This window comes from Boleophthalmus pectinirostris, unplaced genomic scaffold (assembly GCF_026225935.1).
Source record: "Boleophthalmus pectinirostris isolate CB_2022bp ecotype Guang Dong unplaced genomic scaffold, ASM2622593v1 HiC_scaffold_8, whole genome shotgun sequence".
In the NCBI taxonomy this organism is placed as follows: domain Eukaryota; kingdom Metazoa; phylum Chordata; class Actinopteri; order Gobiiformes; family Gobiidae; genus Boleophthalmus; species Boleophthalmus pectinirostris.
The window spans coordinates 34,007,028-34,028,969 of record NW_026571515.1 but is presented as its reverse complement, the minus strand read 5'-3'; the positions used below and the strand labels follow the sequence as shown (position 1 = coordinate 34,028,969).

At 40.3% G+C, this 21,942-nt stretch overlaps 2 protein-coding genes across 4 annotated transcripts; one reads left to right on the top strand and one right to left on the bottom strand.

Annotated features, from left to right (window-relative positions):
* Nucleotides 1-39: 39 nt before the first annotated feature.
* bin2a (bridging integrator 2a) lies at nt 40-17,273 on the bottom strand. 3 transcript variants are annotated; one of them, XM_020929557.2, is made up of 20 exons: nt 16,053-16,119; nt 14,983-15,077; nt 14,807-14,887; nt 13,866-13,920; nt 13,700-13,794; nt 12,809-12,904; nt 12,602-12,709; nt 12,173-12,258; nt 12,011-12,086; nt 11,854-11,936; nt 11,092-11,333; nt 10,620-10,765; nt 9,430-9,630; nt 8,032-8,091; nt 7,226-7,960; nt 6,836-6,865; nt 6,244-6,297; nt 5,363-5,419; nt 5,240-5,287; nt 40-642 (listed from the first exon to the last, which is right to left on the bottom strand). In XM_020929557.2, exons 2-14 carry the CDS (start codon nt 15,064-15,066, stop codon nt 8,047-8,049), a joined length of 1,398 nt encoding a protein of 465 aa, XP_020785216.2. In that variant the 5' UTR covers nt 15,067-15,077; nt 16,053-16,119; the 3' UTR covers nt 40-642; nt 5,240-5,287; nt 5,363-5,419; nt 6,244-6,297; nt 6,836-6,865; nt 7,226-7,960; nt 8,032-8,046. The 3 variants fall into 3 exon arrangements, with proteins under 3 accessions (XP_020785216.2, XP_055022455.1, XP_055022454.1); XM_055166480.1 differs by lacking the exon at nt 16,053-16,119 and adding an exon at nt 17,167-17,273 and having other exon boundaries at nt 12,602-12,904; XM_055166479.1 differs by having other exon boundaries at nt 12,602-12,904.
* si:ch211-210c8.6 (uncharacterized) lies at nt 16,153-21,653 on the top strand. The gene is made up of 5 exons (XM_020930041.2): nt 16,153-16,417; nt 17,400-17,505; nt 18,550-18,656; nt 20,003-20,175; nt 21,200-21,653. Exons 1-5 carry the CDS (start codon nt 16,261-16,263, stop codon nt 21,473-21,475), a joined length of 819 nt encoding a protein of 272 aa, XP_020785700.1. The 5' UTR covers nt 16,153-16,260; the 3' UTR covers nt 21,476-21,653.
* Nucleotides 21,654-21,942: the final 289 nt, after the last annotated feature.

Below are 21,942 nucleotides of genomic sequence, written 5' to 3'. Positions count from 1 at the left end.
TCCAAAGGTTTTGTAATGAAAAACCAGACAAATGTGAAGTTCCATTGTACCAAAAGTTTACTGGCTCCCACATGAAATATAAATATGGAAATTGTCATTAAACTTTTCAGTTTAAACCAAACCAACAGAAGAACATAAAACAATCTGAAACAATCATCTTCTGTAACAAGGTTATAAAAACAAAACTTAAAATGCTCAGAAGTTAAGAGTGAATCTTCATTTAAACAGTAACTAAAATCATTTTTCACTTTACACCATTGTAAACATGGCAACCTGTTTTCCATATGCTTCAAATGCTTAACATTCAAAAAGATCCTTTTCTATTACATCATACTGGACTTTCAAGTATGCCTCCAAGCTTCTCAACAAGTCTTTAAAAAAAAAAAACATACCTTACATGTAAAAAGTGGCATCCTTCCATCAAATAAAATACCAAAAAGTAACTAAACTGTTGAAAAGTCTCTTGCGTTCAAATGAAGTACTCCTTTTTCTCATTTCCTGTCTGATTGTGGTGGTCTTCGTCGAGGTCCTCACCCGGAGCTAGCTCACCTGTCGTCCTGTACGCGCCCTTCTTGTGGCAGAGATATCGATAGAGCACGAAGCCCAGAACAGCTACAGTCAGCAAGATCACGAAAATGACCACTGTGGAAAAACAAGCCGGTTAAACTATTTTTCATTTCAAACAGTGAGAAGAAGAAATTAAACTATTGCAAATGCTTGTAAAATCTCTAGTGATTTTAGCTGGTTTTAATTTACCCAACTTAAAAAGGGCACTACTGAGGAATGTTCCAACAGTATGGCATTAAAGTTATCCATCTCCACGGAAATAAGCAAGCAACACAGGTCAAATCTGTGGAGAGAAGATGCTGTTTGCAATAAGAGTACATGTTTATCAAGGTATTTTCCAGCTATAAAAACACCTGGTATTGAATTAATGCAAGATGGACACGTGTGTTGCTATACTATGGAGCATTCCAGACAAAGACATTAAATATGTATGAAGACAAGCAGGTTCTGTACCCCACAGAAAAGTTACATAATGTACCTTTAATAATGCATCGGGCTTATTTACTGTTTTTTTGGAGATTCAAAAAAAGAGCTGTCCAGATATCAATTTTTTTGTGTTTGAGAAGAAACATAGCGATTTAACAATTATTTAGAATTTAAGACATTATGGCCAAACAGAAGTAAAATCCTTCTAAAATTCTTTTATTAACTCCATTTACTAGATCACTGTTGCTTAAGTATGGGACCAGCTTTATGAAATCAACATTATTATTTATTAGTTGTTAAGACTTAAATAAATAACCAAATATGGAAACTTCTACTGTAGCCACAGCTGCCCTGGGATAGGCTGACAAGAGACATGGCTACCAATCTGCACCTACATTCCCTCTGCCCGTGACCAATCATTCACTAACCACTTTCAAACAAGGTGGGTGTCAAGCGTCTTGCTTAAGGACACAATGGACCAGTTTTGATAGACATTCAATGTATGTAAATGTTTAGTCTTTGTTTGAATGGACAATATAACAATAACACATTAAGCTTATAAACACATGTTCTGCACTAAATTACAGCTATAAAGCTACTTTCCATCTGCAGTCCCTGAGTAGTTTACATATTCAATACAGCTTCACATTTATTTTTATTAACTAATATAATATTTATATTATATTATATATATAATAAATATAAATATAATAAATTATATTATTATCTATAATAATACAGCCTATACTACGCTATTTTCTGATGTATGTTATACTGTCCCCTCCTTGAACCGTCACCTTATCGTGGTGGAGGGGTTTGAGTGCCCGAATGATCCCGGGAGCTATGTTGTCGGGGGCTTCATGCCCCTGGTAGGGTCACCCAAGGCAAACAGGTCCGGGGGGGGACAGGTCAGACGAAGAACGGTTCAGAAGCCCCATATGATGAGTACACCAGCAAGGCCAGTTACGTCGCCCAGATTGGCGTCACCGGGGCCTCACCCTGGAGCCAGGCCTGGGGTGGGTGCTCGCCAGCGAGCGCCTGGTGGCCGAGCCTCCCCCCACGGGGCTCGGCCGGGCTCAGCCCGAAGGAGCGACGTGGGGCCGTCCTCACGTGGGCCCACCACCCGCGGGAGGATCCATATGGGGCCGGTGCAGAGAGATCTGGGCGGCAGTCGACGGCGGGGGCCTCGGCGACCAGATCTCCGGACATGGAGACTAGCTCTGGGGACATGGAATGTCACCTCGCTGGGGGGGAAGGAGCCTGGGCTTGTGCGGGAGGTTGAGCGTTACCGACTAGATATAGTCGGCCTCACCTCCACGCACAGTTTGGGCTCTGGAACCCAACTCCTTGAGAGGGGCTGGACTCTCCATTTCTCTGGCGTTGGCCGCGGGGAGCGGCGGCGGGCTGGTGTGGGCCTGCTCATTGCCCCACAGCTCAGTCGCTGTGTGTTGGAGTTCACCCCGGTGAACGAGAGGGTCGCGTCCCTGCGCCTTCGGGTCGGGGACAGGTCTCTCACTGTGGTGTCAGCCTACGGGCCGAACAGCAGTGCTGAGTACCCGGCCTTCTTGGAGTCCTTGGGAGGGGTACTAGACAGTGCACCGACCGGGGACTCCGTTGTTCTCCTGGGGGACTTCAACGCCCACGTGGGCAACGACAGTGACACTTGGAGAGGGGTGATTGGGAGGAACGGCCTCCCTGATCTGAACCCAAGCGGTGTTTTGTTATTGGACTTCTGTGCTAGTCACAGTTTGTCCATAACGAACACCATGTTCGAGCACAAGGGTGCCCATAAGTGCACGTGGCACCAGGACACCCTAGGCCGGAGGTCGATGATCGACTTTGTAGTCGTGTCATCTGATCTCCGGCCGCGTGTCTTGGACACTCGGGTGAAGAGAGGGGCTGAGCTGTCAACTGATCACCACCTGGTTGTGAGTTGGGTTCGCTGGCGGAGGAGGAAGCCGGAAAGACCTGGCAGGCCCAAGCGTGTAGTGAGGGTCTGTTGGGAACGTCTGGCGGAGCCCTCTGTCAGAGGGACCTTCAACTCGCACCTCCGGGAGGACTTCTCCCGGATTCCGGGGGAGGCCGGAGATATGGAGTCCGAGTGGGCTTCATTCTCGGCCTCTATTGTCAATGCAGCTGCTCGGAGCTGTGGGCGTAAGGTCTGTGGTGCCTGTCGCGGCGGCAATCCCCGAACCCGGTGGTGGACACCAGAAGTAAGGGATGCTGTCAAGCTGAAGGAGTCCTATCGGGCCTTGCTGGCTCGGGGGACTCCTGAGGCAGCTGACAGGTACCGGCGGGCCAAGCGTGCTGCAGCCCGTGTGGTCGCGGAGGCAAAAACACAGAGCTGGGAGGAGTTCGGGGAGGCCATGGAGAAGGACCATCGGACGGCCTCAAAGAGATTCTGGCAAACTGTCCGGCACCTCAGGAGGGGAAAGCAGTTCTTCACAAACACTGTTTACAGTGCGGGGGGAGAGCTGCTGACCTCGACTGGGGACGTTGTCCGGCGGTGGAAGGAATACTTTGAGGATCTCCTCAATCCCACAGTCACGTCCTCCGAGGAGGAGGCCGAGGCTGGGGACTCGGAGGCGGACTCATCCGAGGGTTGGATGAGATCCGCCCTGAGTACCTGAAGTCTCTGGATGTTGTGGGGCTGTCTTGGCTGACACGCCTCTTCAACATCGCGTGGCGGTCGGGGACAGTACCTCTGGACTGGCAAACCGGGGTGGTGGTCCCTCTATATAAGAAGGGGGACCGGAGGGTGTGTTCCAACTATAGGGGGATCACACTTCTCAGCCTTCCCGGTAAGGTCTATGCCAGGGTACTGGAGAGGAGAATCCGGCCGATAGTCGAACCTCGGATTCAGGAGGAGCAGTGTGGTTTTCGTCCTGGCCGTGGAACACTGGACCAGCTCTACACTCTCCATAGGGTGCTCGAGGGTTCATGGGAGTTTGCCCAACCAGTCCACATGTGTTTTGTGGATCTGGAGAAGGCATTTGACCGTGTCTCTCGTGGTGTCCTGTGGGGGGTGCTCTGGGAGTATGGGGTTCGGGGCCCTTTGCTAAGGGCTGTCCGGTCCCTGTATGACCGGAGCAGGAGCTGTGTTTGCATTGCCGGCAGTAAGTCAGACCTGTTCCCGGTGCATGTTGGACTCCGCGCTGCTGTTTGCGGACGATGTTGTTCTGTTGGCTTCATCGAGCCAGGACCTGCAGTGTGCACTGGGGCGGTTTGCAGCCGAGTGTGAAGCGGCTGGGATGAAGATCAGCTCTTCCAAGTCCGAGGCCATGGTTCTCGACCGGAAAAAGGTGGCTTGCCCTCTCCGGGTGGGTGGAGAGTCTTTGCCTCAAGTGGAGGAGTTCAAGTATCTCGGGGTCTTGTTCACGAGTGAGGGAAGGACGGAACGTGAGATTGACAGGCGAATCGGTGCAGCTTCGGCAGTGATGCGGTCGCTGTATCGGACCGTTGTGGTGAAGAGGGAGCTGAGTCGAAAGGCGAAGCTCTCGATTTACCGGTCAGTCTTCGTTCCTACTCTCACCTATGGTCATGAGCTCTGGGTAGTGACCGAAAGGACGAGATCGCGGATACAAGCGCTCGAAATGAGTTTCCTCCGCAGGGTGGCTGGGCGCTCCCTTAGAGATAGGGTGAGGAGCTCAGTCACACGGGAGGAGCTCGGAGTAGAGCCGCTGCTCCTCCACGTCGAGAGGAGCCAGTTGAGGTGGTTCAGGCATCTGTTCCGGATGCCTCCTGGGCGCCTCCCTCGGGAGGTGTTCCGGGCATGTCCCACCGGGAGGAGGCCACGGGGAAGACCCAGGACACGCTGGAGGGACTATGTCTCTCGGCTGGCCTGGGAACGCCTCGGGGTCCCCCCGGAGGAGCTGGAGGACGTGTCTGGGGTGAAGGAAGTCTGGGAGTCCCTGCTTAGGCTGCTGCCCCCGCGACCCGGCCCCGGATAAGCGGACGAAAATGGATGGATGGATGGATGTTATACTGTTTCCTCATCAAAAACATACCTGGAGTTGCGCTGTTTTTCATTCAGTTTAGTTTGTCATGTAAACTGACTAATAATGCAGGATTACCCAAACATGTGTGAACTCTAGGTATGTTTTTGAGGTGATAACAACATTCCAACATGACTAAAAGCTAAAGCAAGACTAAAACAAGAGTCCATTTTGCATATTATAGGACCTTCAAAAAATTCTCTATATAAATGTATATATAAACACACACTAAAAAAATCTACATCTCTTACCTCCAACAATCGTGCTGTCTGAAATTGGTGGCAGCGCTGTTGTTACCACTGCAGGTAGAGAAAATGCATTCATTTATCAAGTTAGTTAGAATAATTGGATTCTATTAAAAAAGCCAAGATTACCCAGGTTATGTGTGGTGTTGGCTTCTGTGTACAGTGTTGTTAAAGATTTTGTAACTCCTTTTGGGGCACAGAAAAGAAAGAAAAAAGTTATTAATCTTACAGGAAATTATTTTTAAGGCATCTTCTAATATCCAAAAAGTACAAAAGTAGGACAAAGCATGCATACAAAAACAATGTAATACAAAATAGAAAAGTAGTAGTAGTTTAAATTCATCTCAAAGTGCACATTTTAAGCACGTCTAGGAGCATGACTGTTTGACAGAAGAGCTAAATATGAAAGCTAAACTAATACAAAAATACCATGCATCTCAAGACATGTTTGGAAAAGGTCTAAACTAGAGGAATAGCAGGTTTTATACATAAGAAAACCCTATGGCATTGGTGACATCATTTGTTATTTACAAAGTAGCACAAAATATCAGCACTGAATCAAAATCACAATGTGTTTTGCATATATCAAATCACAAAAGCAAAAATTATTGTTATGAATGTCCTCGTCAAAGAACAAAATATTATCTTTTTATAGAATCTTGTTGTATGCCAGTAGATCTCTACAAACTGGTTCTGAAATGCAGAGGATTCTTGTATCAGTTTATCAGTTTTCAATCATCTCAAATGTTAATGGTCCTAGAGCACACTCTGAACAGACTCCTACTTTTTAAATATATAATGCAAATGTGATCAAAAAGCACAATACAGAATAATTGCAATTGTGATTTTCTTCCCCATAATCATGCAACCATAGTGCAAAAGAAGTATCAATGACTGTGTGTATGGGCAAAATGGGCACATCTAAAACACTGCAGAGATTTTGATTACAATGTGATACCTGAGACTAGTCCAATTAAAAAGTATAAAAATGGGAATATTGTAGCACTTACCTTCTGTCACTGCGCTTGTCGTCCCCTCTGTTGTTGAATTGGCCATATCTGTAACTTCAAAAACAAAGGTACAGTATGTTTAAAATGTTAGTGTCTCCTCTACAAGTGAATGAGAGACACTTGTGAAACTGCACTGTTCCCGGTGCAAACAACAGAAATTTAGGAATTGGGGCACTTTAATCTGATTATTAAGATCTCACACCAAAATAAAAACCTGTCAGGCCATTATATAATTCTCTCTAAACCACTAGTTGAGGCAAAACCAGGTCTAAACCACTATTTGGGAATTAACGTGGACTAAAACAGGTCTAAACTACTATTTGGGACTAAACCAGGACTAAACCAGGTCTAAACCAGAACTAAAGCAGGTCTAAAATACTATTTGGGACTAAACCAGGACAAAACCAGGTCTAAACTACTATTTGGACTAAACTTTGGGATAAACTTTGGGATAAACTTTGGGATAAACTTTGGGATAAACTTTGGGATAAACTACAATAAAAAAATAAATAAATCAGATTTAGACAGTATTTTTTTTTATCCAAATATAATACAACATAGTCACATTTCAATAATTACAACGTGTTCTTACCATTCATTGTTGCTTCTCAGCTGGTTTCACCTATGAATAAAAAGCAAAACTGTACACCCAACTTTTGCAACGAGGTTTTGAATAACACGAAAAAACCCTGAGGTGTTGCCCGCTCCTTGGGAAATAATCACTCATCTCGTTTGTCCATATTGTTCACTCACGGATCAGATGCTTTCCTTTGTTTCAGAACATTGCAGCTGTTAGCATGACCCATACAACTTTTTGATAAAATGTCAACTTCTACCAAAATAGTTTGTCAATTGCGGTGTCTTAAGTTACAATGACACAACTTCTATTCTAACTATCAGAACAGATTTGACAAGAAAAAGACAAAACAACTTAACAATCAGGGAGAGCGCCAAGTAGCTATTACAGACAAAATTGACTTACCTGGATGCACTAAAGTTAAAGAGATTTTTCCAAACTTGCTACCGAAAAATCGTAGAATTAGTCGACCACTTTTACGGCGAGAAAAAACTTGGATCGTTGTCCTAAACTCGGTATGAGACGCCGGGAAACATGAGGTAAACTCGTGAGAAACTAAATGAGAAGTTAGTTGGCTTTTCGTCTTCGGGTTCGTGCGTCGTGCGTCATGCTGCAGAACACGCTTTGGATTTCCGCCCCGCCCTTTTCCTCCTCAAGCCTATCCAAAGATCGTTTCTGTATGACATCAAACTGTTTTATCAGTTCTGTTTTAATAGAAAGTAATATTCATCAAAAAAACACAGTGTCTGTTTAAAGAGCAGGGTCAAAATTGATTCTTTAATCAGGTAAGAATTTAGGCAAATGCAAGACATCATTTTGTGCGTATTTCTGTTGATTAGATTACAGACACAATTGTTTGCTTTTCAAGAGACGTGAAGATGTACAGGATAACATAAACTTACACACATAAAATAGTTAGCATTTAAATTAAAATAAATTAAACAATACAAACATAGTTGACTTCTCCAGCAATTGCATGATTTGATAGAATTTTAAACTTAAACATATAAAATGTAGGTCTATTTTAATAAAATATACAACAACAAAAAAACTAAAATTTGCCAGCTTGGTACTGGACACTTGACTGTAGGGTTTCTTTGGGCTGCAGCTGGTGGTGTCAGTCCATGTCTTAGCTGAACTCTACACACAGAGCAAACACAGGCTTAGTTAAACAAATGAACAAAGGTATGATGAATGAGAAATAAACAAACCTGCAGACAAGTATGTCACACTGCTGTGCTTTTTGAGTCTGCCTGATCTACTGCAGTATCCTGGAGATGAGGCAAAAATATAGAGCAAAGAATTAGTTCAAAAGCTTAAAAATATGTTTATTTTTCTGTGTGGATTGGAGAAGCACATTAGACTGAAAGACATCATGTTCTGTCCCTTTGCTGACTCATCTGAACTACGCCACGGACCTGAAGCGGGTGCCACTCAGGTATAGAAAAAATGGATTTGGTGAAATGGATTTGGAGCTGCTAGTTGTCATCTCAGCCACTCACTGCAAACTGGTGCAGTGAGAGAATGCTGATGAGTCTGGCCTGAACAACAGATCAATTTACCGGTCAATCTGTTCCTGACCTAATTCCACCTCTAACCAGAAGCTTTGGGGCATGACCGAAAGGAACAAGATTCTAGAATTATGTTGCTGAAATGTAATTCCTCCACATGAGTGGAGAAGAGCTCAGTCACTCAAGAAAAGCTTTGCGTAGAGACAGTGCTCCTTCACACTGAGAAGAGTCTGCTGAGGTGCCTCTTGGACACCGCACATTAAGTGAGCATGTTACACCAGAAGGAGGGACCTGACCTGGGAACGGGTGTGTGGTGTGGTGTATTTAGAGGCTCTGACTGCTGCACCCATGACCCAACCTTGGAAAAGATGGTGGGTGGCTACACTGAAAAACATCCTCATACCATTTCAAGGCGCACTAGTGTATCATAGTATGGCAGGAAACTTATCTATCTTGGATCGATTTAAGTATTTCTTTTGCACAATAATACCTAGAAAAATATCATTCTAGGTTCACTTCTCCACAGATCTGACCTGTGATTTGACCTTATAGCATCAACTCTTAATCTCCATGGAGACAATCAGGTGGTGAGAAAAGTTACAACATTAATATATTCTGTTATTCTTGTCTGGTCTATAGTAGATTATTAAAGAGATTTATGGAAGCCTGAACAAAAAATGGCTTCTAACCAAATAAACCAGTATTGTACACATTAAACTGTCTTGTATGAATGCAGCAACAATGTGAATGCAGAATTGTATATGTGCAAATAGTGTACGGATGTGGTGAGTGAATGGGACTAGTTCTATTTAATGATTGACTTGATGATTGTTTTCTGTATATCTTGTATTTTATTGACACATGCACCATTTATGACATGAACCTTTTCAGGGACTACAGGTGGAAATTAAGAACTTTGCTATAACTTTGGAAAAACATATTACCTCTTTTGTCTAGGTTTGTGTTTTATGTGTATTGCTCCTGATAAATAAATAAACAAAACTAGGTTTGAGTGATGCCAGATAGAATGGGGTTCAGAAAGGGAACAGCCAAAAGGAAATAAAGAAGACTTATGCAATATATAATTACCAGACTAACCTTGATAGGGGTGCTTCTGACTGGGACCTCTCCATTCTCCAGTCCGTTGGTTTTTGGAGTGTCCAGGGCCCTCCCAATCCCCTCCTCCTCCTCCTCTTCATCAATGTGCAGTGGGCTGTGATCTGCAGCTTCGAGTTGCTTCTCCAGACTCACTGAATCACACGACTGGTCTGCTTCAGAGCTGCTCTCACTCCCAGGATCCTTAAAGAAGAGTGGGATTTAGTGAATTATAGGTTAGCAATATATTTTCTACATCATAATCATATGAGAGAATGAGAGCCTCGCACATCAACTACTAGAGACGGGTGCGTTGGAGGAGAGGGAGCAGCCCCAGAACATACAGAAAAATCCCGCACACCGTCTTACTTGCAAACTGTGAAATTTATTAGGACAAACCGTGCAACGTTTCGGCACTAGGCCTTCGTCAGGCAAACAGCCTGTTTGCCTGACGAAGGCCTAGTGCCGAAACAAACAGCCTGTTTGCCTGACGAAGGCCTAGTGCCGAAACGTTGCACGGTTTGTCCTAATAAATTTCACAGTTTGCAAGTAAGATGGTGTGCGGGATTTTTCTGTACATCATAATCATATAAAATGTGTAATTATAATATATTGTCTGTAATAAGAAAACTAGAAAAAGATTTGTTCATTGGCTGACCACCACCAATCACACACATTATTCATATAGGCAAGGTAGGTAGAACTATCTTGCCCAAGGACACCACAGTATTCACTAGTGCCACTACTGTCCCACCTTGGCACTTACCATCAATTCCCAATCCAAGTACTAACCAAGACCAACCCTGGTTATCTTCAGAGATCCAAGGAGGTTTAATTTGACAATTCATTCACATATTGTGCAATATTTTTCCAAGTATGTTTCTGCCCATATCTGCAATGTCAATATCATTTTCCATCTTTCCACCCACTATTCCCAGAATGGAACCAGCTACCAATGGAAGTAGTTATAAGACAGACTTTGAACATCTTTAAAAGTTGCCTGACAAAATGGTAACCTCACGTACGCTCTCTCATCGGAGTGACATGAATTTGGAGCTGGAGTGCCAATTAATAAACCAGAACCAGAATCAAAAGAATATTATTTTGGGGGGAATCTTTACAGGATTATCAACAGATTAATTGTGTCAATGTTTTGCTAATGTAAATCAAAATAAAATAAATTTTCCCCAAACCTTTTCCTCATCATCTTGTTTCTTTTCAGATTCAGACGGTTCCTCCTCCTCTTTAACTTCGGGTTTGTCTTCTGCTGGGCTGCTCTTTTCAGGTGAAGATGAAGCCGCCTCTTGTGATTGTGAACTGTCAGCCTCTCCATGGCTCCCTGAGTTTTGCAGAGGTGAGAGAGTTACTTCAGAATTATTTTACTTAAAGGTGCACTATGTAACTTTTGTGGTAGAGGGTCAGTCACCAGGTGCTTTCATCGAAATGCCTGTAATGTTCCACATTATGTGACATTAAACATGTCCATGGAGACAGGCAGGTGAACCCACCAGGTCAAGTTACAATGATCAGTTTACTGTTATTCTGTGCAACATTCCAAGCAAAGTATGGTGGCAAATCATCCCATCAAGTAAATATATGTACTCAAGTCCAGAGTAACTGTTAGGTTTTTCCAAAGAAGGTATTGTAGCCTAACTGTCTACCCACCAGTAGTACTATCCAGGTCTACAGGCTCAGGGCTGGGGGGCTCAAGTTTGGGGTGCTCTGGGATGGGGGGCTGTGGGGAGACCCCAGTGCTGCTGCTTTCTCGAGACAGAGTTCCATGTTTGGGTTTTTCTGGAGACTTGAAGCTGAACCTTGTTGGTTTGGGATTATAGCTTCTGTGGAACTCAGAGAAACTGGCCTTCCACGCTCTCGGAGACAGCAGAGTGCGTCTCAAAGAACCGTACCTGAAACAGGAAGGTCAAAGTTTTGTTTTTGGAAATAATCTAATGGTGATTTTTTTGTATCAAATTTGTAAGATTCAGTTTAGAGAGCATTGTCTCTGAGCAGACTAAAATATTAAGCACCAAACTTATCCAAGAAACATGTTTTTCAAAATTACTTTGTAAGGTTTAATCTTGTTGGTATCCTATAAATGTTAGAAGTAAATTTGTGGATTTGATTCGACTAGGAAATTTATCTTGTAGCTCTAAATGGATTTATTGTGTATTGAGCTGTGAGACAGTTATTTAATTAACACTTTAACATAAAAATAGTGGCAATGTTTATTTTCTAGTCTAATATATTACAATAACAATATGATATGCTTTGTTTATTTGTTTTAATGTTTTGTTTTGTTTTTTTAAGCAGAAGTCACATTTTGATCACCAGTTGTTGCTTCAATAACCCTACAATGACTTCTTCTTAAGTAATTCACCTATTTATTTACTAAACCAACTGCTAAATACTAAGGTTAAAAACACTGACCTTTGAATCCCCTTCACAGAGAACTGCTTGTCTGGGTGTTGGGCCTGCAGTTCACTTATCACATTGTGGAGATCTTGGTTTAGCTAAAAGCAGATATAGGTTCAATTACAAACAAAGTTAAACAAATACATGGCCATTCATTTACCCCTGCACATACCGAGCTGACTTCTTTGTAGAACGTGTCCCGTAAATTGGAAACAGCTAAGAAAACTGACACGTAGCACCCAATACGACTTCACGCCCAAAGATATGCAAATGTATTGTTAGTAATATATAGATAACATAATACAATATATTGGTAGAATGGAAGAATAATTACTTATCATGAAGCGTGGGCAGTTCCTCTTTGAGCTCATTGTTGATGCCTTCGTACACAACTTTGGCTGCATTCATCTCCTCCTCTGCCTTTAGTGAATAAGACGATGTTATTTTATGAACAGTACTGCTACTATTTTACACCCAATAGTGCTGTCTTTCCTCTATTTTTAATGAATTATGTCCCTGAGCAGCAAAGAGCCAATTAAAAAACATCTGGTATTTGAGGGCACTTTGTTGGTCAGCTTTTCATTTGTTTTATGAGATGCTGTTATGACATTATTTAGACTCTTTAATACATATACTCTGCTCTTCTGTTGTGATGTATTATTTAATTTTCACAAAGCTCTGGGGACCCTGTGCAGTCAGACCTTACACAGTGGACATATTGTACATATCTACTAGCATATAATATCTGTCTTTGCTGCTTGACCTTGCTGATCTTAACGTCGTCCCTCTTCTTGGCGCTCTGCAGGGCCTCCAGATGGTGTTTCGCCGAATCATAATCCACCAGTTTTCTGCCCCTTTTGGCAATTTTCTCCTGCAGAAGAAAAAGAAATTGTGTAGCCTCCATATTGGATTTTGAGTGTTTGCTGAAGGCCCCTGTTTCTAAGTGCGTGTTTACATTAGATTTTCTTACCCTGACGTCTGGGAACTGGCTCACATAAGACTCCATGGTGCGAATGGCCTGGTCTAATAGTTTCACCTCAAAGTCATTCCACAGCAGGTCCTCCCCCTGATTAAACAGAAAAGCATAAATTTAACATTAATTATGTATAAAGAAAGTGAGGAAAAACAGACTTTAGTTCCCTGGTTAGAGAGTGGGACATTGCTTTTAAAGTTTCTAAGAAAATGTGCTAAACACTGCTGCTACACTGCAAAAGTGGCTGAATTAGTTTAAATGGCTAGAATCAAATTGAGTAGTTTCAACTCTTCAAATTTGTTTCCTTAATGGGCCTAAATGATCTAACTTGATTGTTTTAATGCATTGCCTATTATTTCAAGATAACACATTTGCCAATAGGGAAAATTGCATTCACCAAATTCACATGTAGTTGTTTTAAGATGGATTTTCCTGAGGCTGACATATAAAACTACATTATGAGCAAAAAGTTCCAGAAGACCTACTTGTTTCCATGGAGATAGTTATTGCTTTGCTAAGAATGTTCCACTGTATGGCATTAAACTTTGCTATCATCATAGAGACAAGCAGATGACACAATCAGATCTGTGGAGAGGCAACCTTTTTTTAAGATATTTCTAAGTAATAAAAACACATGTAATGAACTAAATGCAAGCTAAATATGTTTAATGCCATACTGTGGAACACTGGACAAACTGGAAACATATGGAGATAACAGGTGCATTTAAAGGTTAATTTAAAGTGCACCTTTAAATTAAGAATCCAAGTTATCTGATCTAATACTAGATATTCCTCTTATGCAGTGTGTAGAACGGCACTATTCTCTCTATATTATCCATCCGACCTTTTCACATCTTTTGCTGTGTGTAAGTTTAGTTCTTATCTAACCTCGACAATGGCTCCTAGGTCCTCCTCTCCGACCCAGTCCCCTTCATAAACATCGAACAGAGACTGGGAGAGGCGTCTCGAAGCCTCTCTCATGTCTGAAGAAACAACAGAAAGTTTAACATCAACAAAACCTACAAGAAAAGGCAGAAATTGTTTTATTTTATACCTCTGACAGCATTGAGGTAGGTTCTCAAGTCTTTGTGAATGCGGTTCCCATCAGTCTGCAAAATAGTTTATATGTCCGTGCTAAAATGTAACAATATCCAAATCTGTCTTTGAAAATGGTATTACATTACAATATCACTAAAATGCTAAAGAAAGCCCCTAACATGTATTAAAGGGCCCATACGCTATTTTCTCATCTATGTTATGATTTTGTTCATCAAAAACATGCATGGAGTTGTGTTTTGTTTAAAACACACAAGATTAACAAACAAACCCTGCATATTTAGGTGTTCTTCTAAATAGGAGTTCTTCTCTCAGAAAACAAGCTCTGTTCCACCTTGTGATGTCATGTGGTAATACAGGAAGTGCTCCACTGTGTTTTTAAACTCCATATACCTTCACAAGAATCATTTGGATAATTTCCCATTATTCATTTTACAAAACAAAAGGTAAAAGGTAGCGATTAATTTGAAAACTCCCGCTTCATGACATGACAAGGTGGATCGGTGCATTCTGAGTTTTGGCGATGTAGACAGACTAATAATGCAGGATTACTCAAACATGTGAATGAAACAAAACACTACTTCAATTATGTTTTTGAAGAAGTAACAACATTATGGCTTAAAACTGACAAGAGTCAATTTTGAGTAATATAGAACCAAGGAACAAGGATTAAGATTAATTTGATGCAGTTTGATGGAACACATACTAGCTTATCTTTATTTTTGGGGGGTAAAAGAGTCAATGAAGTTAGTTACAAAATGAACTGTTACTAGCAAATTTCAAACATTTAATAATAATATAATAGTAGTGTAAATTGCTTTTTCTCTGTCATTTTTGTCCTGCCATTTATGTAATGACAATATGCATCTGAAAAGCCACTGTAGTAATGAATAACAATGAAAAGGTGACTGTCACAATACTTGATACTGGTGACTTTACCTGCTGGTCATAAAATCTCTGAAGATACTGTTCAAATTCCTCGTCTCTGGTTACCTCCGCTTTACCCAGCTTTTGAAGAACCTGTAACGGACCAATGTTAACAATGTAATCTGCCATATTATTATTGAAAACCAGCTTAATCAATGAAGCAATAATCAATCAGCAATCAGCCCTACCTTTTCTTTGCCTCTGCTCAGCTGTCTCTGGACCTTTCGTGCAAAGACGTTGGAGCCACCTTTTGGACTCTGACTTTCAGCCATTTTTGTTTATGCTGCAAGAAAAGAAAGACACGAGTAATTATTAGGCCTAGTGGGACTTTGCTTAAAGATTAAGACATGTAATGAACAAAAATGTCTTATTGTTATGGCTGCAAGATAATTGAACCAGAAAATCAAGTACGTTGTTGCTTCTAAGTCCCAATCCTAATTTAGAGTTTATTTTATCCACTTTTTGTCTTCCTATGGATAATTTCTTATTTATTATTACAGTGAAAATTATTTAATCAACTTTTAGACCTGGTTTAGCCCTAGATTAGACCTGGATCTGGTGGTACGTGGAAAGCCAAGTCTTTTCTTTGGTGGTACTTGGCATGAGAAGTTTAAGACCCACTGGCCTATATTATGACACCTATCACCATAATGAAATAATCAGTTAATCCTGATAGAACAAACATAGACAGCAAACATGTCAATAAATCTTTATCTCTGTCTGCTCCATGCAATGATTTCCTGACCTTTACTTAAGTCTTTGCCGCATCACTGCAAAAAGGAATAGACTACAGGCCTGCAATATAGTTAGAATAGCTTGACTTTTAAATGTTTCTTATTTAATGAAGTTGAAATTAGACAATATATAGCATCAGCAAGTTGGGTTTTTGTAGTCATTTTCTTACTCTATGGGTTGAACATTTACAAAAGAAAAGAATAAACAATATTTACATATAAGCTGTACTACTACTACAAAATAAATAAATTACTAAGAGCATAACACATTTGAGGAAGACTTTTTGCAACTTTATAATTTAGTTCTAATATCTATCATACTAAAAGCTTATCTATAGCAACCTAAATATATTTACATATAAGCTGCACAACTACCTTAATATACAAAATAAGTGTAACTAAAATCTAAACATAAATATATACTAAATATACAAAAAATAAATAAATACTAAGTAGGCATAATTCATCTTATCATATTACAAATTCTGAATAAGATATGCAGGAGTTCGAAAACTTTTCCTCACCAAAGTAACCAAGTGAACAACTCAGGGCCCTTACTGTAAAACGAAAGTGAACTTATATCTCGAAATCAATATTTTTTTTGCAGTGTAAGTTGTAAATAAAACCACTAATCCTCTTTACTACAACTCCCATAATTCCTTGACCTCAGCCACGCCTATTTATATATCGGGGATGAACTTTGCTTTGGTTAGTTGATCTTTTCTCGTGTTTATGTCATATTATTTTACCCCGGAGTTCGCAGGCGGACTGCAGAGCCTGATCATGGGCAGCGTGTTGATCAAATGCGCCCTGACCGACGTGGGCATCCAGTGGGCAGGCTGGGCGATAGCAGCAGCGTGCAAGACTGAGAAGTTTTACGACTTAGCAGGTAATTTTATGAAGATTGTTTTAGCACACTTTGAATAAAAAGCCGTGATCAATCTGTTTTCTTAACCTACTGTTATTATTGCATGTTGTTTAGCATGTTGTAGCACGTTTTGAAAAATATAGCAATAGCTTTTCCTGTATTTTTTCAAGGGCAGAATGCGCCGATTTACATGCATAAAAAACCTAAAAGCAACACAAGAATCTATTCAGAAAACCGGTTAATTGAGAATAATGTAGTCCTTTGTCCTTTATATTGACTGATCACTGTTACAAAACGCATGTTACCTAAAATGACTGGCAGAAACGCGCCCTCTTTAGGCTAAGATGGGAATAATAAGCATAGTTCAAGGAGTCATTCAAGTCATTCTAGTAATGCAGTTTTTTTTCCAGAATTGCCAGTGTCTTTTATGAACCAGAACAATTAAAGTTATGTAAATCTCAACACTCAGTATTAGGCTTGTTGAAAATCTATATTACAAAACAAAAATGTAAAAAAATAATAATTAAGTAAATATAAAAAGCATAAAATGTTTGTGGAAGACTTTTTGCGACTTTATAATTTAGTTCTAATATCTATCATTCTTATAGCTTATCTATACAGCAACCTAAACTGAAGAACTCATAATCAGCATTGCTATCTCTGCAAACTCAGTAAGTTTTCATTATGGCAAAAAATGAGCTTCTGTGACAAAAACAGGCTGAAATTAAAACCAGAAATTTATCAAGAATGCATTATAAAACATTTCATACCTGGAGACGTGGATGTATTTCCCTTTTAACTTCTCAAATCCTAATCCACACACCACAATCTTCCGAACTCAGAGGCATGTACCCTTGAACTTTGGAACCATTTGTCTATAAGCATCCTGGGTAAACGATTTATTGAACACGCCTTTTTTTCCGCCAGGTTATAGGCCCATCTGCCATTTGTTCTTTGTATGGGAACGGGAACTACCTTCTTACAGTACCTGTTCTGTTAACAGGGTCTGGGACATTTATACTGCTTGTTCACCTGAGTCGTATTTGGGGTGGAGCCAGGCATGTCCGGCAGAATGTTCAGACTGGGCTAGTGACTACCTGGGGCCTGAGGTATGTAATGTTAATGTTATCTTACTATTAGGGCTGGGCAATTAGTCGTGAGATCGAGAGATTGTGAAACACTCTAATCTCCAATGATACGGTTTTTCAATGGGGAGGTCCACAGCCAGTTCTGTCAGCAGAAACATGTGGTTTGGAGGAGAGTTCAGACTTTGGGGGGAGAAATTTAAACTTTTGTGTTAAATGGCACAGATTAAAAGTCATTTATGATATCAATACTATACAATACGATTGATTTAGTTTCTGAAAATAACAAATGCAATTGAATAAAAAATCGAGATTGATCAGTATAAGGAAAGAAATCATGATCATCTTTTTCATAAAGCCCATATTTACTTATTATTATAAACATCAACAACAGTGTCGAAATCCCACTGTATTAACTTCTCAATTAGGCGTGGGCAATACTGACAGAAATGAACAACTCTTATTTTTCTTTAGTTATTCCAGAGACAATATTTTGACAGTAGGCAATCCTGCTGGGGCTACAAAACCATGACAAAACCATAATTATGATTGACTGGCTCATAATTAAAACCTGAATTATTTCAAACTATTATTTTGATATTGCCAAAATGAATCAGTAGTTTAGAGAAACTATAAACCTGATAAATTAGACAAGGGCCATTGATTCAGGTTTTGCAGGGCAGATCTACTGTACAAGTTAATTAATTGTATTTTCAATAAATTACCAATCCTTGTTCTGTATCAGAACTGGCATTTTACAATAAAACAAAGGGAAAACACCCATTTAACTTTCATTCACACTAATTTATGGTCTTATCTACAGTTTGGGATCAAGTTATTAGAGAAAAAAAAATCTTCTGATGTAACCGTAAAATCTCTCTATCCTGACTTGTCTATCTTTATCTGGTTTCCCTTGGCAACAGTGCCGTTGTATTTGATCTGTTTAAATTATGACGGGTCGCTGGCAAGGTCACAAGAGAGTCTGCCAATAAATATAAAACCTAAACTCATGCCTGGTTAATGTGTAATAATGTTGTGGTTAATATATGAGTGTTAACTTTCTTTCAGACTGGGGACATTTCTTTTCCTGAGAATCTTGAAGGACGGACGTGATCGCAGATTCAACAATGTCAGAGATAGCCCAGGGACCTTCTTTATATACTGGACTGTGCAAGGTACTCCAAGGAGGGTTATGGGTTGTTAATTCCTCTATTTTATGAGCTCAATCTGCCTCAGTCTTCAATAACACAGCACACATCACAGGAGGAGGCCCATTGGATAAATCTGTGTCTTGTTTTGATTGTACAGCTGGTTAAAAGTGTTTCTAGGATTAGTATTAACGCAACACCCTTTTGCATTAGTTATTTAATGTATAAACAATATTTGTCTTGGCTGAGTTTGACTATTTGGCTACTCTACATACTACATACTCTACACACGAACAGTAGACACTGCTCTTTTGGAGGCTCTGTTACTCAAATCAGGCTTTAATCTGACCTTTATTTTAACACAGTATGACCACAAAGAACTAATTTAGCTGGAAATATAACTGTAGGGTGACCAGATTTTCAAAATCAAAAACTGGGACACCCCCGGTTTCTGGTGGTTAGTAATAATAGAATTGTGAAACGAGTACATAATTAAGGAAAATTGTTACGCAAAGACCATTCATGACTAACATGTGAGCCTGTATAGTCACATTTTCTTTGTGTTTTGGTCATTGTTAAGCAGCTTTTCTGAAATTTACTTAAACAAATGACAATTTATGTCTCTTTTTACTGTTGGCAGGGATCAAATTCGTCAAAAACAGGGACCTCTGAGGCTTTGCTTTTATAAAACTGGGATAAATCACTGGTTTTGGATAAATCTGCTAGGACAGGGGGCCCAGGGCTCAAAACTGGGACTGTCCCAGGTAAATAGGGACATCTGATCACACGATACAACTGGTGAGCTAATTTGCTGTTAAACAAGTCTCCAACAGTTCAAGTCTTCAGTTAGCCAACAGTTTTTCAGTTGGTCACTGTCACCATTTTAGTTGAAAATCAAACACCAAAACCGGCCCTGAACGCTCATATTGATCACAGGCTCCTGAAAATATGCCGATCAAATCCATTTTATAATTTTTCTTGAGTTTTCAGACAACCTTAACTTTTTTGAATTGTATCACTATAGTAACTCCACCATTCCACCATAGATTCATGTAGAACACCTCCAGCGTGATGTCACTACAAAGTATAAGTAACGTGCCATCTATGGAGCTCAACAGAGAACGGTGAATTTTGACAGCCTTTTTGGCTATTCATAATATATTCTATTTCTGAAAACAATCTTTACTTTCTTTTCTTAAATGCAATATTATTGCCTACGAAGTTAGGTAGGTCAGGCATTACATCACAGCTGGATAGCATATGTTGCGCCTTTTAAACTTTTAATAAATTGTTTTTTACAAATAATTCATTCTGACATCCTTAATTAATTACAGCTAATAAACTTGTATTTTTTTCTCTTCTCCCTATCCCAGCGGTGTGGATCTTCACGACACTGCTCCCCACTCTGATATTAAACAGTGAGAAGAAGGACAGGCCTCTCGGGTGGAAGGACTACGTGGGCTGGAGCCTCTGGGGCCTGGGCTTCACTGTCCAGGCCATTGCCGACCAGCAGAAGTGGAGGTTCAAAAGTGACCCTGATAATGCTGTAAGTAACTCATACATGTCTGCTTAACTGTGAGTAGGTGCCGTTCTCAGTAAATTTTATACTGTCTAGATTTTTAAAAGATGACAAGGTGATAAACAGAAACTTTCACTTTTTGTGAGATTACATTTGTTTGATGAATTGCAAAATCAATCTAATCTTTATCATCTGGATGATCCCAAAAACAAAATGTATTATTTTTTGTTGTCAGTATTGTTCAGCCTTTGTTTAAGAAAATGTTTAGGGTTAAAAACACAAGAAGTGAGAAGTTCAGAGGGTTTTCTTAGTTAAAAGTTCAGAACAGGTGCTCCTCAAGATCAAGGCTCAAAGGCTAACAAACAGTGAATATGACCATGCTTATAGTATAAAAACTTAGAGTGATAGAGTAAAAAAGTGGTCCAAAAAAAGGTCAGAGGCACTCTATTGGAAATATTTTAATGTTTAGGCTTGTAAACATAACTTGACCTATCCACAAGAAACAAAAACTGGTACAAATTTTAATACGTGTTTTTGTTAATAAATAAACGTAAGTGAATACATTTCTCCATCATGCCAGAAAGTCATTTTATTATTCAAACAAAATGCATGGTATGTTTCTACAATAGTAACTTGTATTATTTCAGTTACAAGTGTTTTTAAAGCTCAAAAAATCCTTGGACACCATAAATTTACACTGTGAGCTGGGTCACCTTTCTACAAACCTGTTACTTGGTCCTAGTGGTGTAGTGGTGTACCGGTTTGTCTCCATGGAGAGAGAGAAGTCTGATCTCATACTGTGGGACATTCCAGGTAAAGCAGTAGTTTGCTCCATGGAGACAAGCAGGTGGAGGACCCTCCAGTTGCATAGTGGACCCATAAACATTTTCCTTGGCCCACTATAACCAGTCAAGATTTTTCTGTTTATTTCATCAGCCAGCAGTTCCATACTGAGATTTTAACATCAAATTCTAGCTGCCTATAGACCTCCCAAACTGCATTAATACCTTGTACCACTGTATATAATCTGATTTATGTCTATTTCCCTCAGGGCAAGTTCATTCAGTCGGGACTCTGGGCTTATAGCAGACACCCCAACTATTTTGGAGAGATCCTGCAGTGGTCTGGCCTCTGGCTTTCTGCTTCATCAGTGATGCAGGGGAAGCAGTATTTAAGCATTATTTCACCCATGTTTGTGTGGTTTCTGCTGAACTATGTGAGCGGAGTGCCTATCCTGGAGAAACAAGCCATGAAGAGGTGGGGGTCTGACCCGGCCTATCAGAACTATGTCAGGAACACTCCCGTCCTTTGGCCCAGGATTTTTTAGATTTTAAATAATGCTGCTGGTAGTGTCCTAAGACTATGGACGAATAAAGGTTTACATTTTTTTTACCTGTAAGCCTAGTTTCATTGTCACTTTTATCAATTGTAAACACCATCGCCTATTTCTCCTATTTTTTCCATTAAGGTCATGTAGGCAATTGAATAAACTCCTGTTGTTGTAATAGCATTTATGACTTTAGTGAAGACCAATGCATGTTACTTAGCTTCCTGTTCTGGGGACTCAATCAAAACAATATTTAAAATGACTATGGCAACAGTCCTAATTTCTCATCATTCTAAAACCCATGGATAGGCCTGTAGTGGTTGGCACTGTGAAAGGAAATGTTATCATTCCACATCACAAAATCTGCAGATATTTAATACAGTGCAAGGACTGAACAAGCTCAACGTGTGAATTTTTGCAAAAACACCGTTAATTGAATGGTGGGAGAGACATGACAGGAAAATCAA